At 47.8% G+C, this 25,227-nt stretch overlaps 7 protein-coding genes across 7 annotated transcripts; 4 read left to right on the forward strand and 3 right to left on the reverse strand.

Annotated features, from left to right (window-relative positions):
* Positions 1 to 426: 426 nt before the first annotated feature.
* Positions 427 to 1,587, forward strand: AO090120000371 (isopenicillin N synthase family dioxygenase; the record flags this gene model as incomplete). Its single annotated transcript, XM_001824039.3, has 2 exons — positions 427 to 501; positions 607 to 1,587. 2 exons carry the CDS (start codon positions 427 to 429, stop codon positions 1,585 to 1,587), a joined length of 1,056 nt encoding a protein of 351 aa, XP_001824091.1.
* Positions 1,588 to 1,795: 208 nt separating this feature from the next.
* AO090120000372 (SDR family NAD(P)-dependent oxidoreductase) lies at positions 1,796 to 2,887 on the reverse strand (the record flags this gene model as incomplete). The annotated part of the gene is made up of 2 exons (XM_001824040.3): positions 1,796 to 2,637; positions 2,815 to 2,887. 2 exons carry the CDS (start codon positions 2,885 to 2,887, stop codon positions 1,796 to 1,798), a joined length of 915 nt encoding a protein of 304 aa, XP_001824092.1.
* Positions 2,888 to 3,996: 1,109 nt separating this feature from the next.
* Positions 3,997 to 6,039, forward strand: AO090120000374 (ferritin-like domain-containing protein; the record flags this gene model as incomplete). The annotated part of the gene is made up of 3 exons (XM_023237713.1): positions 3,997 to 4,075; positions 4,670 to 4,959; positions 5,014 to 6,039. 3 exons carry the CDS (start codon positions 3,997 to 3,999, stop codon positions 6,037 to 6,039), a joined length of 1,395 nt encoding a protein of 464 aa, XP_023092514.1.
* A 449-nt stretch (positions 6,040 to 6,488) lies between these two features.
* AO090120000375 (uncharacterized protein) lies at positions 6,489 to 7,872 on the forward strand (the record flags this gene model as incomplete). Its single annotated transcript, XM_023237714.1, has 2 exons — positions 6,489 to 7,307; positions 7,837 to 7,872. 2 exons carry the CDS (start codon positions 6,489 to 6,491, stop codon positions 7,870 to 7,872), a joined length of 855 nt encoding a protein of 284 aa, XP_023092515.1.
* A 3,403-nt stretch (positions 7,873 to 11,275) lies between these two features.
* Positions 11,276 to 13,362, reverse strand: afeA (adenylate-forming enzyme AfeA; the record flags this gene model as incomplete). Its single annotated transcript, XM_001824043.1, has 3 exons — positions 11,276 to 11,666; positions 11,759 to 12,885; positions 13,111 to 13,362. The coding sequence occupies 3 exons, from the start codon at positions 13,360 to 13,362 to the stop codon at positions 11,276 to 11,278; spliced, it is 1,770 nt and encodes a 589-aa protein (XP_001824095.1).
* Positions 13,363 to 15,393: 2,031 nt separating this feature from the next.
* AO090120000377 (integral membrane protein TmpA) lies at positions 15,394 to 16,869 on the forward strand (the record flags this gene model as incomplete). The annotated part of the gene is made up of 1 exon (XM_001824044.1): positions 15,394 to 16,869. One exon carries the CDS (start codon positions 15,394 to 15,396, stop codon positions 16,867 to 16,869), a length of 1,476 nt encoding a protein of 491 aa, XP_001824096.1.
* Positions 16,870 to 18,375: 1,506 nt separating this feature from the next.
* AO090120000378 (alpha-arrestin) lies at positions 18,376 to 19,983 on the reverse strand (the record flags this gene model as incomplete). The annotated part of the gene is made up of 1 exon (XM_001824045.3): positions 18,376 to 19,983. The coding sequence occupies one exon, from the start codon at positions 19,981 to 19,983 to the stop codon at positions 18,376 to 18,378; it is 1,608 nt and encodes a 535-aa protein (XP_001824097.1).
* Positions 19,984 to 25,227: the final 5,244 nt, after the last annotated feature.

Genomic DNA, 25,227 nt, shown 5'->3' on the forward strand with positions numbered 1-25,227 from the left:
TGTTGAATTCTGTTATCATGGCCTGATTTGAACTCTAGATCAATGACTGTTGTTATCTTTCTCTGTGATATGTAGATTCAAATAAAGATAAGATTAGATACCATCCGTCAGGTATGTAGTAGTATTTTATTATCTTCCCCGCTCTATTGGATGCATATCGTTTTCATGCAGGTCACGGGGAAAATCTTTCAGTCCTTTAAGGATCGCCCTTTTTCTCTTCTCTTCATCTCTCTCAATGTCCCGCCTTCTGGTCCAGTGGAGTAGAAGTGACTTCACCAAGTCATTTCACTCTTCACCTTGCGCCACCACTCTATTTAACGTTTAACCTCTACCCTTCCATAATTCCCATTTATATTATTCCATCATCAATCTCTATACTTCTATAACCTACCGGCCCTGTGTCCTCGCGAACCGTAGTGCTTCAAAATGGAGGGCAATCTGCCGCAGCAGTCATGTCATCCAGCAACCACCGCTGTTGACAAAGATGATATTGTCATTCCAGTGAGTACAATTGCTGAAACTCAACGCAGTGCTCCCGTTATATTATCCATCTCCTTGACCAACTCACCTTTCTATATATCTTGAGCGCTTGACTTATGATTGTAGGTCATTGACTTCGGTCCCTTTCTCAACGGAACCCCCGCTGATAAGCATGCCGTCGCCGTCTCCATCGTAGAAGCATTCAAAACGTCCGGTTTCCTCTATCTCAAGGAGCACGGTCTTCCCCCGTCTGTCGTCTCCCGGGTGTTTGGCTCATCTGCACGCTTTTTTGCGCGACCCCAGGATCAGAAAGACAGTCTGTGTTGGACTACCCCACAGGCGAACCGTGGTTACGTTAAGACGGGACAAGAGAAGCTGAGCAACGTGGACGACCCAACGGCACCTGAAGTTCTCCGAGCTACCCCAGATCTCAAGGAAACCATGGAGATTGGTCGCGATAATTTGGACAATCAACCTAATCGCTGGCCGGACCAGATCGACGACGAAGGAAAGGATTTCAGAGAAGTCATGACATCATTCTTCAACATGTGCAGATCCCTCCACACGGAAGTGATGCGAGCCATCGCACTTGGGATGAACTTACCAGAGCATTACTTTGACTCCTACGTAGATGCAGGAGACAACAATCTTCGATTGCTACACTATCCTGCCGTGTCGAAGGAGGTTTTCAAAAAGAACCCATCGCAGGTTCGTGCGGGCGAGCATAGCGACTATGGCTCCATCACGCTTCTCTTCCAAGATCGTCGCGGTGGGCTCCAAGTGCGCAGTCCCAAAGATACTTATGTCGATGTGACCCCCATCGCAGATACAGTGGTCGTCAATGCGGGTGACCTGTTGGCTCGATGGTCAAATGATCTGATAAAGAGCACGCGCCATCGCGTCGTTGAGCCACCAACCCCAATTGGTGAGGAGGACAATTCAGACACGTACCCAGACCGCTACAGCATTGCGTATTTCTGCAACCCCAATAACAATAGACTCATTGAAGCTATCCCTGGAACCTATGGGGATGATATCAAGGAAGCGAAGTACCCAGGAATCGTTGCCGGGGATTATCTGGTCCAGCGGCTCACAGCTACTTACTGAAATCTTGACGAACTGGTTGGTTTATTATCCGCTTCAGCATTGATTTATCCGAGCTGCAACCCTATTCTTCGTGTCTTCTCATCAGCTTCCGGTATCCATTGTAACGTAGTGTTTGCGGATGATGAAGAAAAAGTCAATGCATGTATCTCCAGTCTAACGTTTACATATTGACATGGAATGAAACTGTTAAAAGACAAGGATGCTCTCCTCAATAAGTCGCCACCGCAGTACTCAGTCTTCCACCGTCGGTGATGGTGATATTCCCGTTCAAATAACCGCCCGCAGCACTCGCCATATAGAGGATCAACCCTGCGATATCCTCCTCACCACCAGCCCTCGTAAGAGGAATGACCTCCCTCTTAAACGACCCATCCGAGATTCCCTTATCACCCTCCTGAAAATTCCGCGTTGACATCTCGGACAGATAAATCCCTGGCGCAATGCCATTAACTCGGATATCATACGACGCCAACGTCGTCGAAAGCAACTTCACTAAGTGATTCGCCGCTGACTTGGAAAGATTATACGCCGCACTAATCGGCACCTTCCGATTAAACCCCGCAATAGAAGTAGTAATAATAACTTGCGCAGTAGGCGTAGCAATCTGATTCTTCACAGGCGCCGGCCGCCGCTTATTCGCCGCTTCCAGCAACGGGAGGAAAGCCACTGCCGTATAATAAGCACCGGTCACATTGACGTCCAGGACCTTAGTGAAGTCCTCCATGGGAACGGACCAGAGGGCATCGCGGACCTCAGCGAGACTGGGGAGGGATCCGTCTGGCTTAGGAGGCGGGGGACTAGAATTTGGGCCGAGAATGCCGCTGTTAGCGATGAGGAGATCAACGTGATCTGTCTGTGCCGAGATGGTCTGGTAGGCTGCTTCGAGGGATGCTTTTGAGGAGATGTCCGCTTGAATGGGGATTATGGCGCTACTGCTGCTGTTCGGACTTTGCGTGATGGTCTCTTGCAGGGCTTCTTGTCGACGGCCAATTATGAAAATCTTGGATGCGCCGTTTGCGTCGAGCGTGTGGGCCATCATACGGCCGAGGCCTGTAGTATTGCTGTTAGCTGGTACTTTGTGACGGGGTTCGTTAACTTTTGTTCGCTTGTCTTGGCTCAATGCGGCCTGTTTTTCAATTCATGCGGTGATACGGTGGACTTGTCACTTCCGTATTGGCTATGGAAGAAGAAAATACGAGAGCAAACAATAGTGCTGCTTGTACTTACCACTTCCCCCTCCTGTTAGGACTACGACTAGTCCTTTGACGGAGAATAGACTCGAGGGTTGAAGGTGAGACATGCTTGGATGAAGTTGTGAAGTTTGTAAATGTCCGCGACTGACAAGGGGTCAAGTGAAGTAGCGTGTCAGCAGGGTTCTCTTCTTACAAAAATATGTCAATGGTTTATGGAGGAGAAACAAGTGAAAGGATGAGATGAGTTGATTGATAAGCCTGGTCTATAGTATATTCGTCATTTCCCCACTCGGGGTTGGCCCGAGGTGCCTGCGGGGTAAACTCTCAAGGCCTCCAGCAGTGTTTGCTCTTTCAAGTCTTTTATTTTCAACTAGAATCCTTTAAAGGTCATGTGGTTCATACTCGTAGTAGAATGTTGTTGATCTGCATCTTTTTGGACAAGACTGGGTACTGTATGGTTTACTATCAGTAGCGGCCACTTAGGTAGCATGATAGGCAATATATGTACTATGCATGGATTCTAGAAGTAGAACTATGATTCCAAGCCCATTGGAGCCCAGAACCAACTCAATTGCATCTTACGTTGATCTATCCTAGATAATACCATTGTCAACACATTTCCACTTGATCAAATCGCGGGTGTTGACAGTTGGTCCAGTTTTGTATTGAAGCATACTCAACAACTCCCCTCAAGGCAACATGCAGCCAAAGCCTCTCTTGATAGTATCCTTTACCATCACAACGCTCTCTGCAAGCCAGTGATCATCGGTCTGAACTTAGGGTTTCTGTGTCACGAGACGGCGGCAATCAGACACAAATTCAAGTCTGTGGAACATACAAGTTTTATCGCACTCAGGAACGCATGACTCTGGAGTCAAAAGAACACCCCACGACTTGCTACAGGATATTTTCTACGAGCCTCCCCGGTTCTCGGTATTCGGCTCATATTCGGCTCATCGGGTTCTAAATCCAATTAATACGAACTTCAAGGAATAGGTGAGCTTTGCTTCACGTCATCGCTGCGGGCCAGCCGTTACTTCCGTCATTGCGCTTCAACTGAATTAAACCAGGCTATCAACTTCCAATCCTCGTCAGTCCCACTTTTTGACGCTGTATGCACTTCAACTCAGGCTACACATCTATATATTCCCTTTGATTTTTTGAGCACGGCTGCGACCGTTACATGCTTCGTCGAGCTAGCTCAATAGCTCCAACGATGTCTGGTACACGGGATTGTCAGATCTCACAAAATAGCAACAGCAGGACAATTCCAATCAACGCTGATTTACCTACTTGTATATGCAATATTATCCCTGCCAACGCTTTATATGAGAAGGTCCACTTTTGCAAGTCCACATTCAGACGTTATGCTACCGTGATTGGTTTTAAATTGACCGCTATTGCTGTTTCAACGGCCTATCGAAGTCAACTGGAAGGATTTAAAATACCGAAGAGCAGACTTCTCCACAAGGATTGAAGCGATGATCAATCGCAACGTATTTCTACCCGTTCTAGGGATCCGTTCGTTTCCAATTGAATGATTGTGACATGCGCATGCCGCACGTATTACGCATGCAATATCTACAAGGCATGGATGCCGGTATCATCACAGTCAAATCCAGAATTCTAGACAGGCAACAGAGATTGTAGACGAAATGATAGAAGAATTGCGTCAGGCATTGTTCAGTGACTGATGGAGTGAACACAGAATCTTTATAAATCACCGGTGCCCATAATCAACGTTCGTAACTTCAACCAGCTGTTTTCCCAGTTGGTGTATACATCTCCTCGTGAGCTTGAGGCTATCTGAACGCGTTAGTGGTTGGAAATGCCTTGGAATCGTTTCATTGCGCTCAGTTGCCTGAGCTGGATGCCAGCGATACTGGCAGTTCCCCAGGCAAAAGTTCGATCTACAACTATTCCACCTGTGGTCAGTCACCCAACTTCGCTGACCCACACTCCATTCAGTGGCACCCCAACCACCACCGGGGCTTTGCATGCTTCTTCAATTGGCACTGGCATTCGCAGCCTGGGAATCCCACCCACAGCGACAACTTACCCTAGCGATGGGCAACTCCACGACCCTCAGCCAGGTCCATATATCCCAGCTGGGGGTATTGGAACTGGCGGAGAGACACCGGTTTATAACCCGAAGAGCGACTTTGACTATGAGTCGTTGGTATGTTTATAGAGGACTTATAGGTTGAGGGGCTCATATTAACTATCATACTAGGCCCTTGCTCTTTATCAAGAATATACCGAACTTGATCTGTTCCACGATGGCTTGGCCCGCTTCTCGGTAGAAGAATTCACAGCTGCTGGGCTCACGGCTGAGGATCGTTTTCTGATCGAGTTCATGGCGGATCAGGAGGTTGGACATGCAACGATGGTTACCAACATACTGGGCGCCGAAGCCCCTAGGATGTGCACCTATAACTACCCGTATACCACGGTACACGAGTTTGTGGACTTCTGTCAGAAGCTCACTCGCTTTGGGGAGTCTGGTGTTTATGGCTTCTTGCCCCATCTCAATTCGCGCGAAGCAGCAATACTTCTTCTCCAGTCGATTACCACAGAAGCTAGGCAGCAAATGATTTTCCGTCAATTCGAAGGACTTTTCCCGATGCCGGTCTGGTTTGAAGTTGGTGTGCCCCAGTCTTGGGCGTGGACATTACTGGCACCTTACATCAGCTCGTGTCCCGAGAATCAGACCAAGTTGGCCTGGCAGAACTTCCCTGCCTTATACATCGAAAACCAGCCGAACCCGGTGAGAATCAATGGATCATCTGCCTTCAATGAGACCGTAGGAGGAGGTGTGAATTCATTGAACAGTACCGCTGTCCCCAGCGACGCCTCGTGTGTCAACTCCACTACCGTGGGCTTTAGCTGCTATCCTGCGATTACGCACAACCGCACGCTACCCCTGTCATGGCCAGGCCGAGAGGTCTTTCTGCACTGGGATGAACCAGGTCGACCAGTCGGACCTAACAACAGCTACATCACCTCGACTAGTGCTGGAGATCCAAAATACGTAGTGTGGGTAACGCAGTTGAATGTGACATATTCGCCCCTAGAAATAACGGGCGACAACTGCGGATTGACAATTCAACCTGATGTACAAACTTATGCCGGAGATCCTGCAGTTAATGGCACCATGTTTATCGCGATCACAGACTCAGACCCCTATCTGAGCCCGTTCAACCTCTCAATGATTAACCCCCACGTGGTTGCTGGCCCGGCCCTCTATCAATCCGGTTGAATATATCAACTTGAGCAGTGTATAAGCAGATAAGCTGAAGAATATCAATGATCCGTTGGACATTCCATTTCCAAGATGGTGTCTTCCATTTTGAAGCAAGGGAGGAAGCTTGGTGACGGGCGCGTTCCTTTTCATTGACGCGCACTCACTGAGACAATTCGTATGGAAATATGCGGGAAGGCCTGATTGATGCTCCTACGTTGCAAAAATTATCCTTTTTATATAGCCATGGTCAGGTAAAATTCTCAATTTAAGGAGTGTGTATAGAGATGCATGATATGACATGTCCATAAATAGTAACGTTTAACTCCGCTAATGTCCGGCGGCGATCATAATATTTATCCCGACTTGACAGGTGAGCTTTTTCCATCGACAACCGTTCAGACACCTATAGCCCAACAAACCTCGAATTACTCATACACTTAATTTCTCTACACTACCCCGCCAGTATGGAAGCACCTAGGAATCGAAAGCAACGGCGAGCAGCTGCCGCCGCCTCCAAGAGCGACACCGACTCAACCTTCGATCCGTCCTCCATCCCGATGGCCCATCCACCCCGAAACACGACGAAGAACCCGAAAGAAAAGACCCTAGTCGAATTGATAGCTGAGCGGGAGAAGGAACTTCTAGGTCTGGGTCAGGACAGGAGTTCGACCGGAACGGGCGGTTCGACCCCTGGGATGGAGACCCGATTCGTGAGCATCGACCCGACGTCCGGCGAGATTTCCAACTTGGACGCATCCAAACTCCCAAACGAACAACAAGGGACGAAAGGATCCATCATGAGGTCAGCGTCGGACGAGAATTCAGGATCGGAGGAAGACGAGGGCGCGCCAATCCCACCGTTCATCGACACGGTGCTGCTTTCCGTGCCCCTGACGACGTTACACATGACGTTGGCCTATCTCGCGGCTCATCAGTACGCAGAATACATCGTGTTGGACAAACTTATCCGCGAATCTGTATTCGTTGCCTTTCCGATCCTGACATTTGCTATTCACCTGGCACATGGGCATATTGTGTCCCTAGGGAATGCTCAGAGTTCAGAACACGTCTCGCTCATCCCGTTCAGCCGGGATAAACTATCGATCGCGTTTCTTCGAAAGCTGCTTTTCCCGCCGTCATTGCGGACTATGGTCTTCCTTCCGCTTGCTATCTACCTTGGGGCCAAGCTGATGGCTATGACCAACGAAGAGCCATACTACGCTGTTATGAAGCGAGCGCCTTCTATTGGAACACTGTGGGTGTGGAGCATTCTGGAGATCCCAGTAGGTGCGGCTGTATTGGGGGCATTAGGGCCAATGATCTGGGGTGTGTGGTGGAAGGGTTACGGCATTTTCTGAGCGGGGACACACAGCAGCAATTACCGGAGGGTCCGAATATCTGACCAGGGATGTCCTGCCCGACCCATGCTTACGCTACTTCAGTTGGATTTCACATTATTCTATCTCCAACTGCCTCTGTAGGTCAGCCGGCACACGTGCCCGCAGCCGTATAACGGAAGTGTTCGGGATAAGCGAGACTTGTTTGGGCTCAAGCCGAATAGCAACGTCACCATGCAGGATAGATGGTCTAGAGTACTAGATTCGAGGACGCAACAACGTTGTATGCATGAAATGTCGAGGGGGTTCGGACGGGTTCGGCCTGGGACTGCAGTGGCACTGCATACATCACAACGGACATCTGGCAGACAACAGTGGGCCAGCTCTGCATACACAATAGTAGTGGGTATCTTGGGCAGGGAATAGTGTGGCCCAGGCCTCTAGGCAGAGCAATCATTTTACATACTACAAGCAGGAATTTTTCTTGCGAAAATCCCAGCACAGCATGTGAATATCACTTATTGGCTGCGACTTTCCGGTGACACCATAACAGCAGGCTATCAGGATTCTCAATTCCCGGTTTTTTGCCGAAACGGCTGAATTACATCCAATATAATCCATCTGGGAAATTTACGGGCGAGTAAATAGCATCCTGGCGGGAAGAGAGGCTGCCTCGGGGTCGACGTGGCGACAGACTAGTCGGGGACTAGGTTGATCGTTCCTGGTCGACTGAGCCTTGCCTCGCTTGCGGCCCCAAGATTGGATGGAATACGCCGGGGTACAACCGGGATTGAAACCCGACAGCTGTATCCCTGTGCACAAGCGACGGTGCCTTGAATCCAAGCGAACGTGGTGGTGTCTGCAGCTAAAGGAAACTATGTCACATGACGATATGCAACCCCAGTTACTCGACGTCCGTTCTCGAATAGAGCGATATGGCCCTTCCACTCGCTGGTATCATTGGCGACAGCCAGTGACTAGTTGCTATCGTCACGACCGTCACCAATCCTTGGGGTTTCGCTCTCTTTCAGTGATCGGCAAGGAGGGGAAATGGAGGCACGAAAGCGGCGCAGCTTCACCATCACCTAGCGCGCCAGGCGCATAGTCACCGGGCTTTGGAGGCAGAACGAGTATCTCCACCCTCCATTACCTCTTCGAGAGACCCGTCGATAGTCCGAATTGGAATCTCAGAGAAGCGGGGCTAGAGTGGAGGAGGGGTTCGAAGCCCTTCGAGGGCTGATCATAGATGGACCGAGGAGAAAAGCTCACACCACGATCTGAGCGCGCGGATCAACCGGGCAGAAGCACGGATTGAAGGAGCAGCCGTCCGATCCGGCAAAGCAAATCCAATAGTCAAAAGGAGGATCGATGACAGCTGATGGCGTGTAACCTTCCGAAAGCAGGAAAGTAGATAGACAATGAGATTGTCGATTTTGATACTAATGGGTTCATCACCCGCCAGGAAAACCTTGTTGGGACGATTTGACAGGCGGACAGTCCGATATGGTTCCATCGAACTACTGAATACTAAATCGATCAAGTCAATCTATTTTTTCCTTTGGCGAACCGACTCGTCAAATCGATCAGCTCAGCCCAGCTGGGACCAGAAAAAGCAAAGAAAAGACAAACATGTGGCGGTGCGGGATCCGCGCCACACTCGTGTACTTACGTACATGATAATACGAAAAGGAAAAAAAAGTACTTGTAGATAGACTGGACACCGAACAAAAAGACTCAACTTTGAGAACCGCTATTAGACTTCCCAAGAAGATCCTCCTCTTACCACTTCCAGTAATCGAAGCCCTCGAACTAGGGAATCATGCATGACGGGAGTCTTGCCCACCGCCACTCACTGTGGACAACCCATAGGCAGGTAAGTTCGACCGATGGATACACTTCAGGTCCACAGGAGGCTATTTGTTTGGGTCGGTGGATCCCGGATCAGTGATCCTTTCCCACCACGCAGACCGTCCTTCTCCGATTTCATTTTTACTCAGTCATTACATATTTTCATTTTTACTTTCTTAAATCTGAAACTCAGTTTCACAATCTGAAATACTGAAAGTAAATATTAAATTAATCACTCACTCACTCACTCATCCCTAATCACGAAGACAAAACCAGACTAAAACAATTAATAATCAAAAGAAATCAAATTAATAATCAAATAAAAAAAAATAATGAAAAAAGGAAAAGGTAAAAGCAAGAAAACTAAAAATCCCCTCACGGGAAAAACCAAGAACCCAACCTAACCAAGCCGAGCGAACGGATACCTAGTCTAGATGCAAAAGAAAGTTCGCCCAGCAACCCAAACACAAGGTTCATGGCAGCGCTTGGACCCGACGTCATCTGTTTAGTCTAAGAACTTGCCCTTACTCCATAGTTTCTCGAGTAGTCGTAAGTGGTAGTTAGTATGGTATGCCACGGGCACAAGCGGGAATTGTTTTTAGAAAGAGATCTGAATCATATGATTTCTTAGGGTTGGTGCTTGTTTTTGAGGGGAATTAATTGTAGACTGTACACCGTAGTATTGCGAGTATGGGTGTTTTTCCTCGTCTTGGTTTTTTTTATTGTATGGATGATCTCAATGATCTATTGTATCTACGGATTCGGTTAGTCTTGATTGATATATTCTTAGGCATGAGTAGTCAGCATAAAGGTACACCTTACCCGAGTGAGTGAAGTCGTGTGTGTGACCAGCCACTCCCAACAAAGAACTGCTTATCATTGAATATAAATATATGTATATATTCATACTCATTTATATATGTATATATATATAATGGTCTATATCATATTCCAGGATCGGTGATATAGACAGTATGGTCGTAGTATTCTTCATCTACCCAGACAGACATACAGACAGACTCTCATCTCTACCTCTTCCTTACCAAAAGACAGGATCCCTCAACAAGGAACACCCCGGTTCCCCAACAATCCCCTACTGCACACCCGGTAGACTCTTCTCGACATCGGCTGCATGTATGTATGTAGGTCTGTTCTTATGTAAGTACATACGACGCACATCCAGCATGTACATACTTTTTCTATTGAAGACTAAAAAATTAATTAATTAATTAATTAATTAATTAATTTTAAAATGAATAATGTGAAATGCATAAATACCTGAACCATGTACAAACAAGTCTAGGCTCGATCCGGGTAGACCGGGGAAATCCCGCCAGTCAAAGTCAACTTTAGTTCTTGTTGATCAAGTTTGGTTAAGCCTTTAGGTTGTTCTTTGAGTTTCGCTTTCCACTTACCTTATCTTGAAGGTTGGAGTTTTTTAAGTTCTTTTGTTCAGTTTTTTTTTCCCGCTCTCTCATTGTTTTCTTCAAAGACAAAGAAATAAATGGTGAAAATAAAATAAATAAGGTAAGATATAAAGAAGACGTTGAAAACTTAGTTGTGAAGAAAGGGTGCTTTGTTTCATGGCTTACTTGCTGGTGCATCGCTGCCGACATGGTTAACCTGGTTGGCCTCGAGATAATTCAAGAAGGGAAAAAAATAAAAAAAAAAAGGGTAAAAAAAAAAAATAGGAATAACTAGCGGTCGACAGGCATCTGAGAGACCCCAAAAAGAGCATTCAACCCAACAAGAAATTACTGTGTCTCGCTTGTTTGGGTATGCGGTTCCTTGCCCTGAAGGGAATTGATCGTACGGAACTACTTGACGCTAATGAACATGATGGAGAACTAAAGCCGCAAGCGGTGTCTGTGTAACTGTGATGATAATGGAAAATGTATTTAACAACAAAAATAATGGGCATGTTCATAAGCTGCATCAAAATCACCCAATCCACCATGAACGCCCCCTCAAACCCCGCAAGCCTGCCGAACGCCACAAGAATGAATGGAGAAAAAACACAAAAAAAAAAAAAAAAAAAACGCAATCATTCGGCCTGCCGCTTTTGGCTAAACAGTGATACGCCCTTGATGCAAGAGACCAACTGTCTGGAGGCCACTAGTTCCTTTGAACCGCGCTAAGAGCGACGATACTATCTCGCGGTACGTGTTCATCTGCGTCAATTTGAACCGTTGGATCTTCCCGCTCGCCGTGCGTGGAATCTCCTCCACGAAGATCACACCCCCGTCGAGTGCCTTGTAGCTAGCCAATTGTCGTCGACAGTACATGTACACTTCCTCGCTCGTCAACTGCATCCCGGCCGGCTGTCTCGTGCGGACCACGAAAGCTCGTGGCACTTCGGTGCTACCGTCTTTCGAAGTAACGCCCGTCACCGCTGCATCTTGGATGCCAGGATGCTTGAGGAGTACAGCCTCCAATTCCGCAGGAGCCACTTGCCAACTGCGAATTTCTCAGCCTCTGCCACTAGTGTCTGTGGGGGAAGATGCCCAAAAACAGGAAAACAAGATCATAAAGAAAGTAAAATAACATACCCTCGAACTTTGATTAACTCCTTCGTTCGGCCGACAATGTAATACAGCCCGTTGTTCACATACGCCACATCACCGGTACGGAACCACCCCTGCGCGTCCTTGGCGTCGTCTCGTCCTTTGTAGCCAGTAAGCAGGCCGTTACCTCGCACAAACAGCTCCCCTGGCTTATTATCGTCAAGAACAAGGTTGCCGTCTTGTCCAACCAGCCGTATCTCGTATCCAGGAACGAGCCGCCCGATACTTCCGCTATTGCCAGGCTGCCCGTAACGGTTTTGGAAAACGACCCCCACTTCGGTCATGCCCCAAAGCTGAGATGCATTGGCATCGACATGGAGCAGTTCTTGGAACTGCTGCATGGAGGCCCCGTCAATCGGAGCCCCCGCTACGCCAACGTACCGCAGTGACTGGAGATAGTCTGCGACCGGGAATGCACAGCGATTGAAGGCATGAATCATCGCAGGTACCATATACGCCTCTGTGATCTGATACTGATATACAGCCGCGACATACTGGGCAATATCAAAGCGAGGCAGGATATACAGTGGCTGTCCATATCGAATAGGAAAGATGTGGGTCCAGAGGGCACCAAAAAGGTGGAACATAGGCAGTGACATCAGCCGGGACGCCTCATATGGTACATCGTAGTAAATGCTAAGATGATGTGATACTATAGCGTGGTGAGACAGTATGGCGGCCTTGGGCAATCCTCCCGTGCCACTGGTGGAAAACATCGCTGCCGGCGTGGACTTTGCGATAGCTTCATCCTGGAAAAAGAGCCAACCGGTCTCGCCGTAGCCGAGGAGATGTGCGAAGTTCAGGTAGTAGTTGTCTCCACCGTGTGGCAGATACGGGGAAATGGCTGCAGCGTAGGCCAGAGGACCCGACAGCAACAATTGGGCTACATGGCTGGTAGCAGCCTCATCCACCAAGCACACTTGACTAGGAAGCATGCCTCGATCGGCCGAGACACTGAGGACTGTGGGCAGGGCATCGCGCGTCGTAATGATCAACTTGGGATTACCCAGTTCAAGGATGTGGTCTAATTCTTGGGGCTGACTGCGGGCATTCGAGCCCATGAACACACCGCCAGCACCGATAATACTGTAAAAAAGGGCGGGGTATAGGATCTACGGCATGAAGTGAGTCAGTATTCGTTGAGGGGCAGTGGATAAAATTAAAATAGAGGGGAAAGAAAAAAAAAAAGGTAAAAAAGGAAATACAGAAAAAAAATAAAAAAAATAAAAAGAAGAAAAAATAAAAAAAAAAGGAAAAAGAGGTTCCAGGGAATCGGATGTAGTGGGGATAAAGACTCGGTGTAGAAGATGTTGTTTACGAAATGTCGGATGACTTACACTATTTCCCATGTGGACCAAAACGCAATCACCTTTTTGCACCTGATGAGCTTTTAGCCCAGCAATAAGAGTTCGCACCAATAATCGGAATTGGAGAGCATTGAGGGAGCATGAAGGATGTTCAGCATCAATGAATAACGGCCGGTGTTCATTGTATGGGCGAGGGCCACCGAAAGCAAAGGTCAATAAGTCGGTGTAAGAGCGGTTGTCCCCAAACTGGGGCGGCGCCAATGAAGACTCCCAGAGACCCATGGTTTAGTAATCGAGGAGAGAAGGGGGGAGTTTAGAGTAATAGTAATAAGGGCTCGTCGGAGAGTGAGGATCGACGAAAGTAGGAAGTCCAAAAGACAGAGGGCATCCTGGGTAATAAATATGTGGATGGTCATATCGCGCTTGAACAGATGTTTTTGTCATGCTGGAGACTTCACCAAATGAAAAAAGGGAAACAAAGGAGGGAAAAAAAAATCCCCCAAATCCTTCTGGTGCATGGACGAGGAATTCCAATTTCCGGGGATGGGGCTGAGAGTGACCGTGATTTGGAATTTCATTTAGGGCGTGGCGCAAAACCCGACACATCGTCACTTTACTAACCTAAAGGTTCCGCTGAGATCGAGGCGCTGATCTTCTTTCCGCTCCACTGGCACTATGCGCCTCTTCTGTCGAATGAACGTTCGTAACGCCATGATTTAGATCTCGGCCGGTGGGTCCTCTTCATGGCGGACTTGAAAAAAGCAATGAACAGGCGAACAGCATCCGCCATGCAGACGAACTAGGTTCTATGATCACCTATCTCCATAACTTAATCACCATATTGGGCGGCTTCAGCCCGACGCGATCTTGCAAGTCCCTCGTTGTCCTCCCCCATTGGTCTATCATCCTGTCATCGCCTAAGTCTTCACGGCACGTCCCATGCAGCTGAGCCACAGTGCGAACACCCCCGTCTAGCCAAGTACATTTTCGTCTTAAGTCGATGCAGCCAGAGCCTGCTTTGGAACCGAGGAATGCCCCTCATGCTCAGATGCCAATGCGCGATCCGTGTTGCATGCCCCCACCCGCTGAAGACCCATGCCAGGCTGACGTCCATGACCCGAAATCGGGAAATCCATGCATGAATGGTATTCTCAATGGATCCTCTGCCGTAGATTGGCGGTAAACGACTGCTGAACCCCGCCCATCCAGCAAGACAGGGAAGTGGATCGTGCTGTCTCGTACCCTGGTAATTCCTGGTACGACACCGTTACATTATCTTGGACTACACTAGTTCGAGACCGACGGGTCTCACCGTAGGATCTAACGCATTGTTCAATCGAAAAGGAAGGAATCCGTGCGTCTTGCATGTGCTTGGGTCAACCACTGGACCTGTCAAGCGATCCTCCTCTAGATCCCGCCTTCCCACTTTCTTGGATCCCGATTGTCCGACTCGTACTATCAAGCTAGTGCCTCGTGCTTCTGCCTTAGGTCAGTGGAGTATCTGAACTCATGTGGCAAGTGCATTTGTTCATGCCTAGTATGCCGATCAATTGAAGGAACCCTGATCCGATGGAGTCAAACCAGTTCCCTGGACGGGTTGCATCGGGGATTCCACTTATCTAGACCCGTCGGCTGAACCAATACTAGACTATTCGTCTACTGCATCCCTAGGTCCGGAACCATAGTCGATGGGGACGGACGGGCTGTGCGAGATGCCCTTGGGATATCTTCATTGGCCCTTGGATAGTTCAAAGCTTGAGGGGTTAGCTGAAAGTAAAGAGTCATGATGTCGTCTATGGTTGCTCATTGGTAGTAGACCATTTAGATTATCGAGTCATAGTGGGACAATGATCACAACCATCGCGTCATTCATACCCACCGCACACATGAAGCGAGGTGAAAGCGAAGTGTGAATGTAAAGGTAATCAAGTGGGGGTGGGAAAAAAGTCATAGTTGTAGGAAGAAAGTGAAGGAAGAGACTATCAAGCGATGGTCCCTTTGTCTAATGTACGATCACGCTTTAGGAAAGAGAGAGAAGATGCCTGAGGGGAAGCGACATCATGTGCCAACTCAAAAGGCTGCATGTGCCCTGCATCATTGATTGATTGAGCTTCACAAGAATCGGATTCATACCGAAGTGAATGCATTGTTGTTCCTGTATTGTTGGTACCTTACTTAGTACTACTACTTCCTTGTTCTTTTTCACCCTATCAGGCACCCTCCATTATCACCTCACATCCCTGTCTCATTCATTCATTCATTCATTCATCCATCCATCCATTCACCTCTTTTCTCTACTAGAGCTTCACAACCATGTCGCTCTCCGAAAAGAGCGTCATCTCAGTCCCTCCGCCAGCCAAATGTGCGTCAGGTTCAACGAGCCCTAGGAGTACACTGGTGGACGTCGAGACGGCCATGCCGAACTGTATCTCAGAAAAGGCGGATCGTACTCTGACACAAAGCCCTGATAGCTTTGACCTGGAAGCCCAGGCCCCCAAGAAGAAGCCGTTCTCCTCGTCTCGCTTTACCCTCCTCAACATCTACCGCCGTCTATTCACATTGGTCTTTTGTGCCAATGTTGCTGTCTTTATCTATATTATGACAGCAGATCGCAAATTACTGGCATTGGTGAACGCAACAGCTGCCAACTTACTTGCCTGTGGACTGGCACGCCAACCTCTGGTGGTAAACGCCATCTTCCTCATTGTCTGTTCAATCCCCCGATCCGCTCCTTTGAGACTCCGCCGTATTGCAGCAAAAGTCTACCATTATGGTGGAGTCCATAGCGGATGCGGAGTTGCCTCATTTATTTGGTATGCGGGCTTCGTGGGCTTGATGTCGAAGGAGTACTGGTCTCCATCGACTGGAAGGTCCACGATCTCTGTAGCACCCGTTGTCGTGGCCTACATTATCCTAGTATTGCTTCTTGCAATTATCGTCGTTGCCTACCCTGGGTTTCGATTTAAGAAACATGACTACTTCGAGTTGACACATCGTTTCTCTGGGTGGTTGGTGGTGGCACTGTTCGTGGTACTTCTCATGCTCTTCGTCAATGATTTTAGCCGGGCTGCCCATCAATCATTTGGTCGCTTTCTTATCGAACTTCCAGCCTTTTGGTTCTTGATGGTGACCGTCGCTGCCATCGTCCACCCGTGGCTACTGTTGCGGAAGGTCTCAGTCAGGCCTGAATACCTCTCAAACCATGCAGTGAGACTTCACTTCAACCACACCACCACCACATTTGGCAAGGGCATTCAACTGGCAAGACATCCACTGCATGACTGGCATGGCTTTGCAACCTTCCCAGACCCCGAGGGCAAGACATTCTCAAGCCTCGTTTCCAAAGCCGGGGACTGGACCACAGCCTGTATCAACGATCAACCCACCCACCTCTGGAAGCGAGGCGTCCTCATCTATGGGTTCGCGTACGCAATGAGAGTATTCAAGAGAGTGGTAGTTGTCACGACCGGGTCCGGCATCGGGCCGTGCCTTTCATTCTTGGGCGATGACAACCGACCCGATCTCCGTGTCGTATGGCAGACTCGCACTCCCCTAAAGACCTATGGGCAAGGAATACTCGACTTGGTCTCCAAAATGGATACCAACCCATACATCATCAACACCAGGGAGTCTGGTCGTATCGATATGGTGCCAATCATTCGACAGCTCTACAAGGAATTCGATGCGGAAGCTGTATGCGTGATCAGCAATCCTTTCGTGACGAAGAAAGTGGTATATGAGCTCGAGTCAAGAGGCATCCCCGCTTTCGGCCCCATCTTCGATTCATAATTCATTTTCAGCGATGTTATTTTATTGTTGTGTTTATTCGTCTGGTGTTTGTAAAAGCTTGAGTTTTGACATAGTCTGGAACTGTGTTGTATGTACATAGCATTTTTCTGCCTCACATATGTTAGATTCCCCCGGGAACAAGATTATCTACTGAGTACTTCTACATCTGATCATGAATGTAAAGCACGGTTCGTAGGTTCTTGGATTTTATCGACTTCGGACATACAAATGCCTTTAAGGTTCTACCCTGCCTACGATTTAGACAAATCACCATAACAACTCCTCTAACAGAACAAAAGTACCATCCAATTCAGCACACTTAACACATAGACCATACAAAACACAACCACTCATCGAACAGCACATGAACTTGAATTTTCTAATGAAAAAAAAAAAAAAAAAAAAAAAAAAAAAAAAAAAAAAAAAAAAAAAAAAAAAAAAAAAAAAAAAAAAAAAAAAAAAATTTTAAAAAAACACCTGATCATTCACCAACAAATACACCAAGCCATCCAACCCAACCCCCCAAAAAGCCTGGACCAACTCCCTCCCCCGAAGCCCGAGTCCCCCAAAACCGATCTATCATATTCCCTAGTCAAATTTAACTATGTAGTAAAAACAAGGATAAGGACCTGAAACCAAACAAAGGAGGTTTATCGAGGTTTGACAAAAAAAAAAGCCTTCAACGCCGCAAACGGCCCGTCGTCTTTACATAGAAACAATGACATGACGAAAGCGGCTACCACCCTCGGCTTACGTGGAACATGTAGCATCTGATTACGTGTATACCGGTTGTGCGGCCATGGGTGGTAGATATGTGTATGTTTGATTTTTTGTGGTATCATCCAAGGATTGGGGGGGTTTCAGGTACCGATTTTTGGGGAGTGGTGGGCCATGGCTACTTGGGGAGGGATTCGTGGGTGGGTTGATCTGTTGATGTGAGTTTGACTGAGCTATCTATCGGTGGTGGATTTGAGGACATGTCATAAGTGTCATCGAGCTTAATTTAACCTTGTTGAATGTACTACTAGTAGTCTAGAAGATAAGGAATGCTAGTAAGGTTGAGACATTTCAAGTTTGGATTATTGTATTGGTTCATTGCATTATTAGTTATGTGTATCATCTTGAAAATAAAAGGAAAAACCATCAGGTATCCATCTGTATAATATAGAAACAATTAATAAGATCAAAACCCTCAGCAGATGACGGGTATCATGAAAAAGAATCTCTTCGCCCAGCCAGTAAAGAAACAAACAAAAAAAGATACAAAAAGAAAACTTTTTTTTCAGCCGTGGTATTTCCCCAAGTGTGTTCTCTAAGAAAAAACAAAACAACAATGTTGATTAAGCGTCCGTTGTTCATGGTGATGTTGAAAAGAGTTTAGTATTGGTTTCTCTGAGTTCAGGTTGAGGTCATTCGGTCGTGAGGAATCGTAACGTCGTGAGTCAAAGAAAGAAAGGAGCGAAAGAGCTGGTCTAAAATTGTTTGCTCATGTCCATGTTGTAGAAGTTACTCGGAGGCCCGAGAGACTTGCGAATCGGCGGACGGGGCTCGATTGCGGTTTTGTTGTGTCATGGGCTCGGCAGTGAGATCGTCTGTGGTGAATCGAGATCGTCCGCGTGTTGAGAGAATTGAGCGAGCCGAAGAGTGAGTAGAGTCGCTGTCCAGTCGAAGGGAGTCCATGCGTTCCAAATCTTCGTACTCTGGAAGCGGGAGCGGGGAACCGTGGTAGTCTTCCATGACACTGCTGGCATCAGGGTTTGTGTAGCCGGGGGGACTAGCAGGAACATCCTCATACATCGGAGGCATTTCCTCGTCCCAGCTGATACCGAGACCGCTACGTTCAGTGACATGCAAGTGGAACTGCATGCGGAGCACACGTGCTGCGCCCGTAGGCGTGATGAGCCTGGTGTTGCGGTTAGGACAGAATTCCTCAGCGACGATCAACTCGATAACGAGGTTGTGCTTGGCTTCCAATCCACCGGAGGCCTCAAGATCGCACACAGGGTTGCAGGTGGGGTTGATGCTTGCCTCGAACTGCATGCTAATCTCGCCTCCGGCAGTATCGAAGTCGGTCTTCCAGCCCTCCTTCTCTTCGTTATGTCCGATGATTCGAGTTTCCTGGTGAAGGACGCCCTTGCCTTCACCACCAATCTTGTGCGCATGTTTACCACAGGCTGTGGAAACGATCTTCTGGTGCTCTTCGATACGCCACATCATCTTGCGCAGGCGCCAACGGGTTTGGGTCTCTTCGCCCTTGTCCACGACTCCGCTCAGGGTCATCTGGACGGGGAACGTACCGATGGGATGAACGACCGAGGGAAGCACAATGCGGCCCGTGAGGTTAGTTGGAGGGAAGATACGGATTGAGGATTTATCGTTTCCGGGTAGGATAGCGCGCCTGATGTGTAAAGGCATCTGGAAATCGTATTCTTCACCGGTGGTGTTTTGTGCATGGGCAGAGAGGTAGTACTCAATCTTTCCCAGGGATCCATTGCAAGAGGCGGGTAAATGACCAGGAAAGAGGTAGCTGAAAGGGAATTCGTGGTCGCCAGGCTTCAAGTGAAGCGGTTCTGTCAAAAAATTCCAGTGGTTTAACTCCTCGGTTCTAGAGGCGCAGTTCGGACATTCTCTCGAGACTGGTTTCTTCGTAGTCATTCTAGTCATCAATCTCATGTCAAACTTATCGAGAGTAATGGAGTCAACCGCTTCCGAGACAGTGATCTTCAAACGACCAGAGAATAGCGCACCAGTCGAGTTAGCCGGGCTGCCGTAGCAGACGAGCGGTGGTGATTCAACGACAACGTCCAACTTGGCAGTAGCACTAACGCCATGATCGCCTGGACGCTCTTTAGAACCGGATGAACGCCCATGACTGCGGCGCTTCTCCTTGCTGTGATCCCTGTGAGGGTGAATTAGATGATCGACCGCGAAAGACAAACGGCGCTCTGGAGAGCGTGCTCGTTCAAGCACATTTGCGGAAGGCTTCTTATGGGCCACCGTGTGAGTGTGGATCTCATTAACGGAGGTAGATGAGGAAGAGGTGGAATGCGACGAGAAGGATGTGTGGTGGTGCACGTGGGGGCGAACAAGGCTAGAAAGGAGGCGGCCGGGCATGTTGATTGATGTCCGCTTCTAGGGACTCGGTGCCAACCAAATAGATGCAAATGAAAGAGGAAGATGGAAGGGTGGCTTCTCTAGGAAGAGAGCAGTATGGTTTTGGAGAGGCAGATGACTGTTATGGAATCGGAAACAGTGATTGCGTGTATTCAACTAACACTTCAGGATACAGTGCGGTGTTGTATAAGTTGAGATGTGAGGCAGACAACCCAGAACATAATCCTTTGACAGTTTTATGAAGCCAGAATGACGGTGATATGGAACAATGCTAGACTCGGGTACGGTGAATCGATGATGAGGTTCTTGGACTATAGTATGAAATCGGTCCCTGGTTCCGAGTGAAGGATGGATAGGAACAAAGTGTTGATGTTCTTCAGGTACAGTTCCAGATGAGAGGAATCAGGAAGTAGAAAGTGGGCGAACCGCTGGCTTTGAATGAACTCGGACAAGCTTTTCTTGTTAGTACCAGACTTCTTCCATATATACTCTTGTTCCCTTTTTCACCAAAAATTGAAATTTTCTTTTTTCTTTTTTCTTTTTTTTTTTTTTTTAGCTGATTCTAGGAGGTTCCCACACCATGTTACAAGGTACCAATTATTTCCGGTCTAGCCACCCTAAAGCTCCGTCACTTCGATGGGTTCCAAGTGGGGCGCGGCAGAAAAAGCGTCATTGTGGATCTTACCATACGGTGACCGTAATTTCTATACGGCGAAAAGAGTACCCTCGGTGCAAAAATAACAGAGGGTGGAAGGGCCTTCGTTTACTCATCGCGCAGAAAATTCCCCAGGAGGGTAATAAAAGTCGAATTTAACCAGTATCGCGGTTGTCCACAAGGTAGGGCCTTATTGGCAGCTTGCGTGTTAAAATTACATCAGTCTTAACCATATACCGTATTCTAGAATAAGGTAGATTTTAGAATGTCCACGGATTATACTTGAGTCCCCAGATTCTAGAAACTATGATCACGCAATCTCATGAAGAATAGTTACGCAAGATCGGGGAGCAATGATCTGACAAGTTCGGTTACACTACTACTCTCATTTTCCCTCTAAGAAAGTGAACCGGAGCAAGACCCCGACAACAACAAAGACTGTGAGCATGTGAGGCCGACCGAGTGTGTTTTGTTCCGCGGAGTCTAGTCTACTCCGCTAGGGTAGTATGTCGCAAGCACTTGCAGCTTTTACATCTCCACGCTCACATCATTTGACAACATACCGTAAAGGAATGACAAAGACTACACTAATGTACAAAGGATATAAAGATGTTCAACACATGACGCTGCAGGATGCATCCCTCAAAGCCCGTGCGCAGTGACTCACCTGAAGATTGGGGATCTATAGTTGTCAATCCCCCGGGACCGTCAAACCCTACCGGACTTGGATGTGATTCCCAGAAAGTATGCGCAATCGGCATCCCTACCCCATGAATGTAGTACACGAAGCGCTAAGGACCGGTGGGGTTCGGCCGATAGAGACTTTTGACCATTCTTGAAGGCGCACCGAAGTCACATTGTCAATTTGTAGACAATGCTGTCATGTCTTGTAGTCCCCAAGTCTTCCAACCAAGGGTCGAAGTGCTGACTCATGTTCTAGACAGACTACAAGTTCATCAATACAAAAGCTCATTGGCTTGTTCCATACTTAGAAGATTGTAGTAAGACACAGTGCCACGACGACATCCAAATATATCAGATTCTGGATCCATTGTCCAGCAACAGCAATGGAACAGGACTGAGACAAGATAATTTGGGGTCCATGAACAAATCATCAGCCACCACACATACAACCAAACAAACATACGATTGAGTCAGCAGGCGGTCCGGTTACCCGTTGCGCCTGATTTCCCAGGGCGGCGTTATTTTGGCCCTTTCTGGCAGGTCAGCTGCCGTCATTGAACCATCACGTGGCGTCATGAAAAGACCTGAAGGTCCGGCGTCTTAGGCGGTCTGGCGTAAGTCCTGCTCATACAACCGGTGACCGGCACCGGTACACGGGTATACAATACCATACGGCAAGCAGTTACGGCGCTAGTTGGAGATCCTCTGGAACTGTGATGCCGCTTTTCCGTTTTTTGCAAGATGAGGGGCACAGTACCGCCTGGAAGCTGACGCTAAAAACCATCGAACCAGAAGCACACCGTTCGGAAAAGGGACCGGTCAGAAAAAAAATTTTTCATACAACATCTTATTGAATTTTTTTATTTTATTCTGTTTAAATTAGGTAGGCTGATGCGGTTGCAACATGGTCGGGCCCCACTACTAGCGGGAGAAAAAGAAGAAAAGAATCTTTAAGACTCACCTTGAAAGTTCACACCCCTTTGCTTTCCACGGGTAAGAATATCGGTTTCCGGAGAATATTCTCAGGTCCCAGGAGGACCTTGGACTTTTCGCCCCGAGATTGAAGATTTTGTTTGATAGTGGTCAGAGCGCGGGTCTCCTTGTGATTGCCATATCTGGGCAAGCCTTAGCATGTTGTGCCCTACAGGATCGGCGGTAGAAGGCACACTTTCGGAAGATTCCAGGTCGCTCGGCTGCCCCTCGTTGGTCCAAATTTCTTTTTCACTTCCCCCCGCACTGCAGGAAACTGAGCATTTGCGGGGCATTGCATCATCGCCTGCGGGTGGTTTTCGCAATATTTCTTGGCTGGTGAATCATAAGATGAGGAGATAATTGGGGAATGGATTGGGATCAATTCGTAGTTAGATAGCGGTCTGTAAGGAGAAGAAAGACGATATTTACGAGGATCAGTTGATGTGCAACACTCACAACGCTCGACATAGTTCTAGACGCAACCTTGCTGTCAGGGAGTGTGCCCTGTGCGTTGATGGTCAACAGGGGAAAAGCACGTTTTCTGACGAATGGCCACCGCCTGCGCCATATTCATTACCTAACAGTTTCACCACCGCCTCTGCCCATTGGAAGTCCTCGTCCGTGACTAAGGCACCTTATGCGCTTGGATGATGATCAATCTGAAGTTCTAAGACGACATCATGTCTTGTTTCGCTATGTCTGTTGGTCGGTCCCCCGATGTGAGAGTTTCGGCACGAGTATGCTGACGGATGGCCGACTCGATCATGCCACGAGAGATCGGATGCCCTTACGGCAACTATCCCACGCTCTCCGACAGACCCAGTTCTCCCCGTACGGAGTATTTCGATGTAAATGTGAATAATCTGGAGACGTACTGTTCATATCATGGTTTGTTTCAGCAACCCTATTGGTTTCTGCAAGGACCTCTCACCTCGCGGTACTGACATCGTCTATCGTTCTGGATAATGAATATACTAAGAATTAATTGTCGGCATAGGCAATTGGCCCCTCCATCCATGAGCATTGATTCGAGCGGCGCGTAATTGTTGGTTTCAGGCAGCCTTGGCATACATCCACTTCCAACTTGATTTGATTCTTGGTTCACATTTGGGGATCTAATCTCATATTGTCAGAATCTTACGCCAATCCCGTCCCAATACCTTGCGTACTCCATAGTACGAGATCGAAAAGAAAAAAGAAAAAAAATCCCCTTCAGTCTGGACTCTGAAGACGCACCAGATTGAGGGATTAATTTGCTCGACTTGAACACGTATTCACACTTGCGGTATTTACTGTGTACAAACACCATGCGAAGAACACCTGCTATATCAGATGCGGATGCACCTCCAGGGGCCATTGCATGTAGATCGCCGCTCGTCGTTTAGGGTGACTAATTCGCAAATAAACGACACAAAATTTCCGAGGGCGACACATGGTTGACCCATCGGCGCTTTCCGCTGGAAAGCGAAACCTTGTTCTGTACGCCGTACTCCGTTTCCACGGACTATTCCCGGCTTTCTTCGACGGTTAGCGTAGGGCGCTCCGTTTCCATATCCCTGTGTCACTAGCGCCTCAGAGTTTTCTCTCCCCCTGATCAGATCGGGTTGGCATAGTGGTGGGACGCCCCACGCTGATTGGTTGAACAATCTACTCTGTACGCCTCTCGAAGAACATTTCGGCTCGTGCCGATTGTTCGTTCGATTACCACCTCCCTCGCCTGGTTAGATACTATGTAGTCCGACTCTTGCGGGCTTAGTTGGTGGAGTGTATAGGTGAGAGAAGTGAACTTGGTATTAAAGTAACAGTTACGAAGTACGCACCGCCCTTCTCAGGGCTTTTCAGGGTTTACTAGTTGCGCCATCAGTCAGTTAATTGGAATTTTTACCTAATATGACTAACAGGCGGTATGGCAACATCCTCCGTAGATACCTTAGGCTAAAAGGGTCTAGTAATCTGATTCAATCTATCGGAGTCTCCTACCTTGGCAGTTGGAATGCGCCATGCTTGTTAGTCACCTGTTAATTCAGGTGTCGATGATCAGATTATCTTGGTCGTTGTCTCTACCGGATTGCTATCCCGACATGTATACCACTAGCCGGATATTACTTCCGACGTCGCACGATCATTCTGGGATATCATTTCCTGTTACACTTCATCTATCCTGTTCTAGATGCACTACTATACATCTCGGCGTGACTCACATACGGGATCCCCCTCCGACATTAAAGATTGATCGGGCCTTGAATTGAGTTCGTGTGTTGTAGATTCCAAGTCACAAAATACTCCTCTTTCCTGTGTATGTACTACTGCCGCGTCATTACTGATGACGTTCTCTGCTGCGAACAATACAGATTCATTGATTTAGCGTACATATATGCGACTAGCCATATACAATGCAGCTTTGAGTGACCCTCACGGACATAGATGCTAGCATAGCTTCGACGTATCAGGCTTTTGACAACTATAGATCATACAAGCCAGGGTCTATATGCTCGGTCGAGTCAATCAAATGCTCGCTGAGGCTCTTCAATTGGCATGGCGGCGGTTGCACATCGTCTAGGTATATCTGATCTAATGGTGGTTGGCTACAAGCGCCGAAGCTTAATGCACGTGTACACCACCTTTGGCCACATGGCGGTAATCGCCGCATTGTGATCCACCGGTGGATTCACACTGACCAAGTCTGAACCTAAAGCATGTGTTGATGTTGTAGAACTAGACTTGTCGATTGGTTTATGCACCTAGCACGCCAGATGGTTTCGCTTGCAATTGCTCTTGACCATGGTTTTTTGACAGCATTTGCACGCACATCTATATATATCTAAGCCGTAGGAGTCACGAGTATACTTATCACGTTACTTAGGCAAGTACTAGATCCGCTTTCTGTGCAAATATGGATCTTTGAGATATACCAAAAATATATTAACTTTAGG

This window comes from Aspergillus oryzae, chromosome 5 (assembly GCF_000184455.2).
Source record: "Aspergillus oryzae RIB40 DNA, chromosome 5".
Taxonomy (NCBI): domain Eukaryota; kingdom Fungi; phylum Ascomycota; class Eurotiomycetes; order Eurotiales; family Aspergillaceae; genus Aspergillus; species Aspergillus oryzae.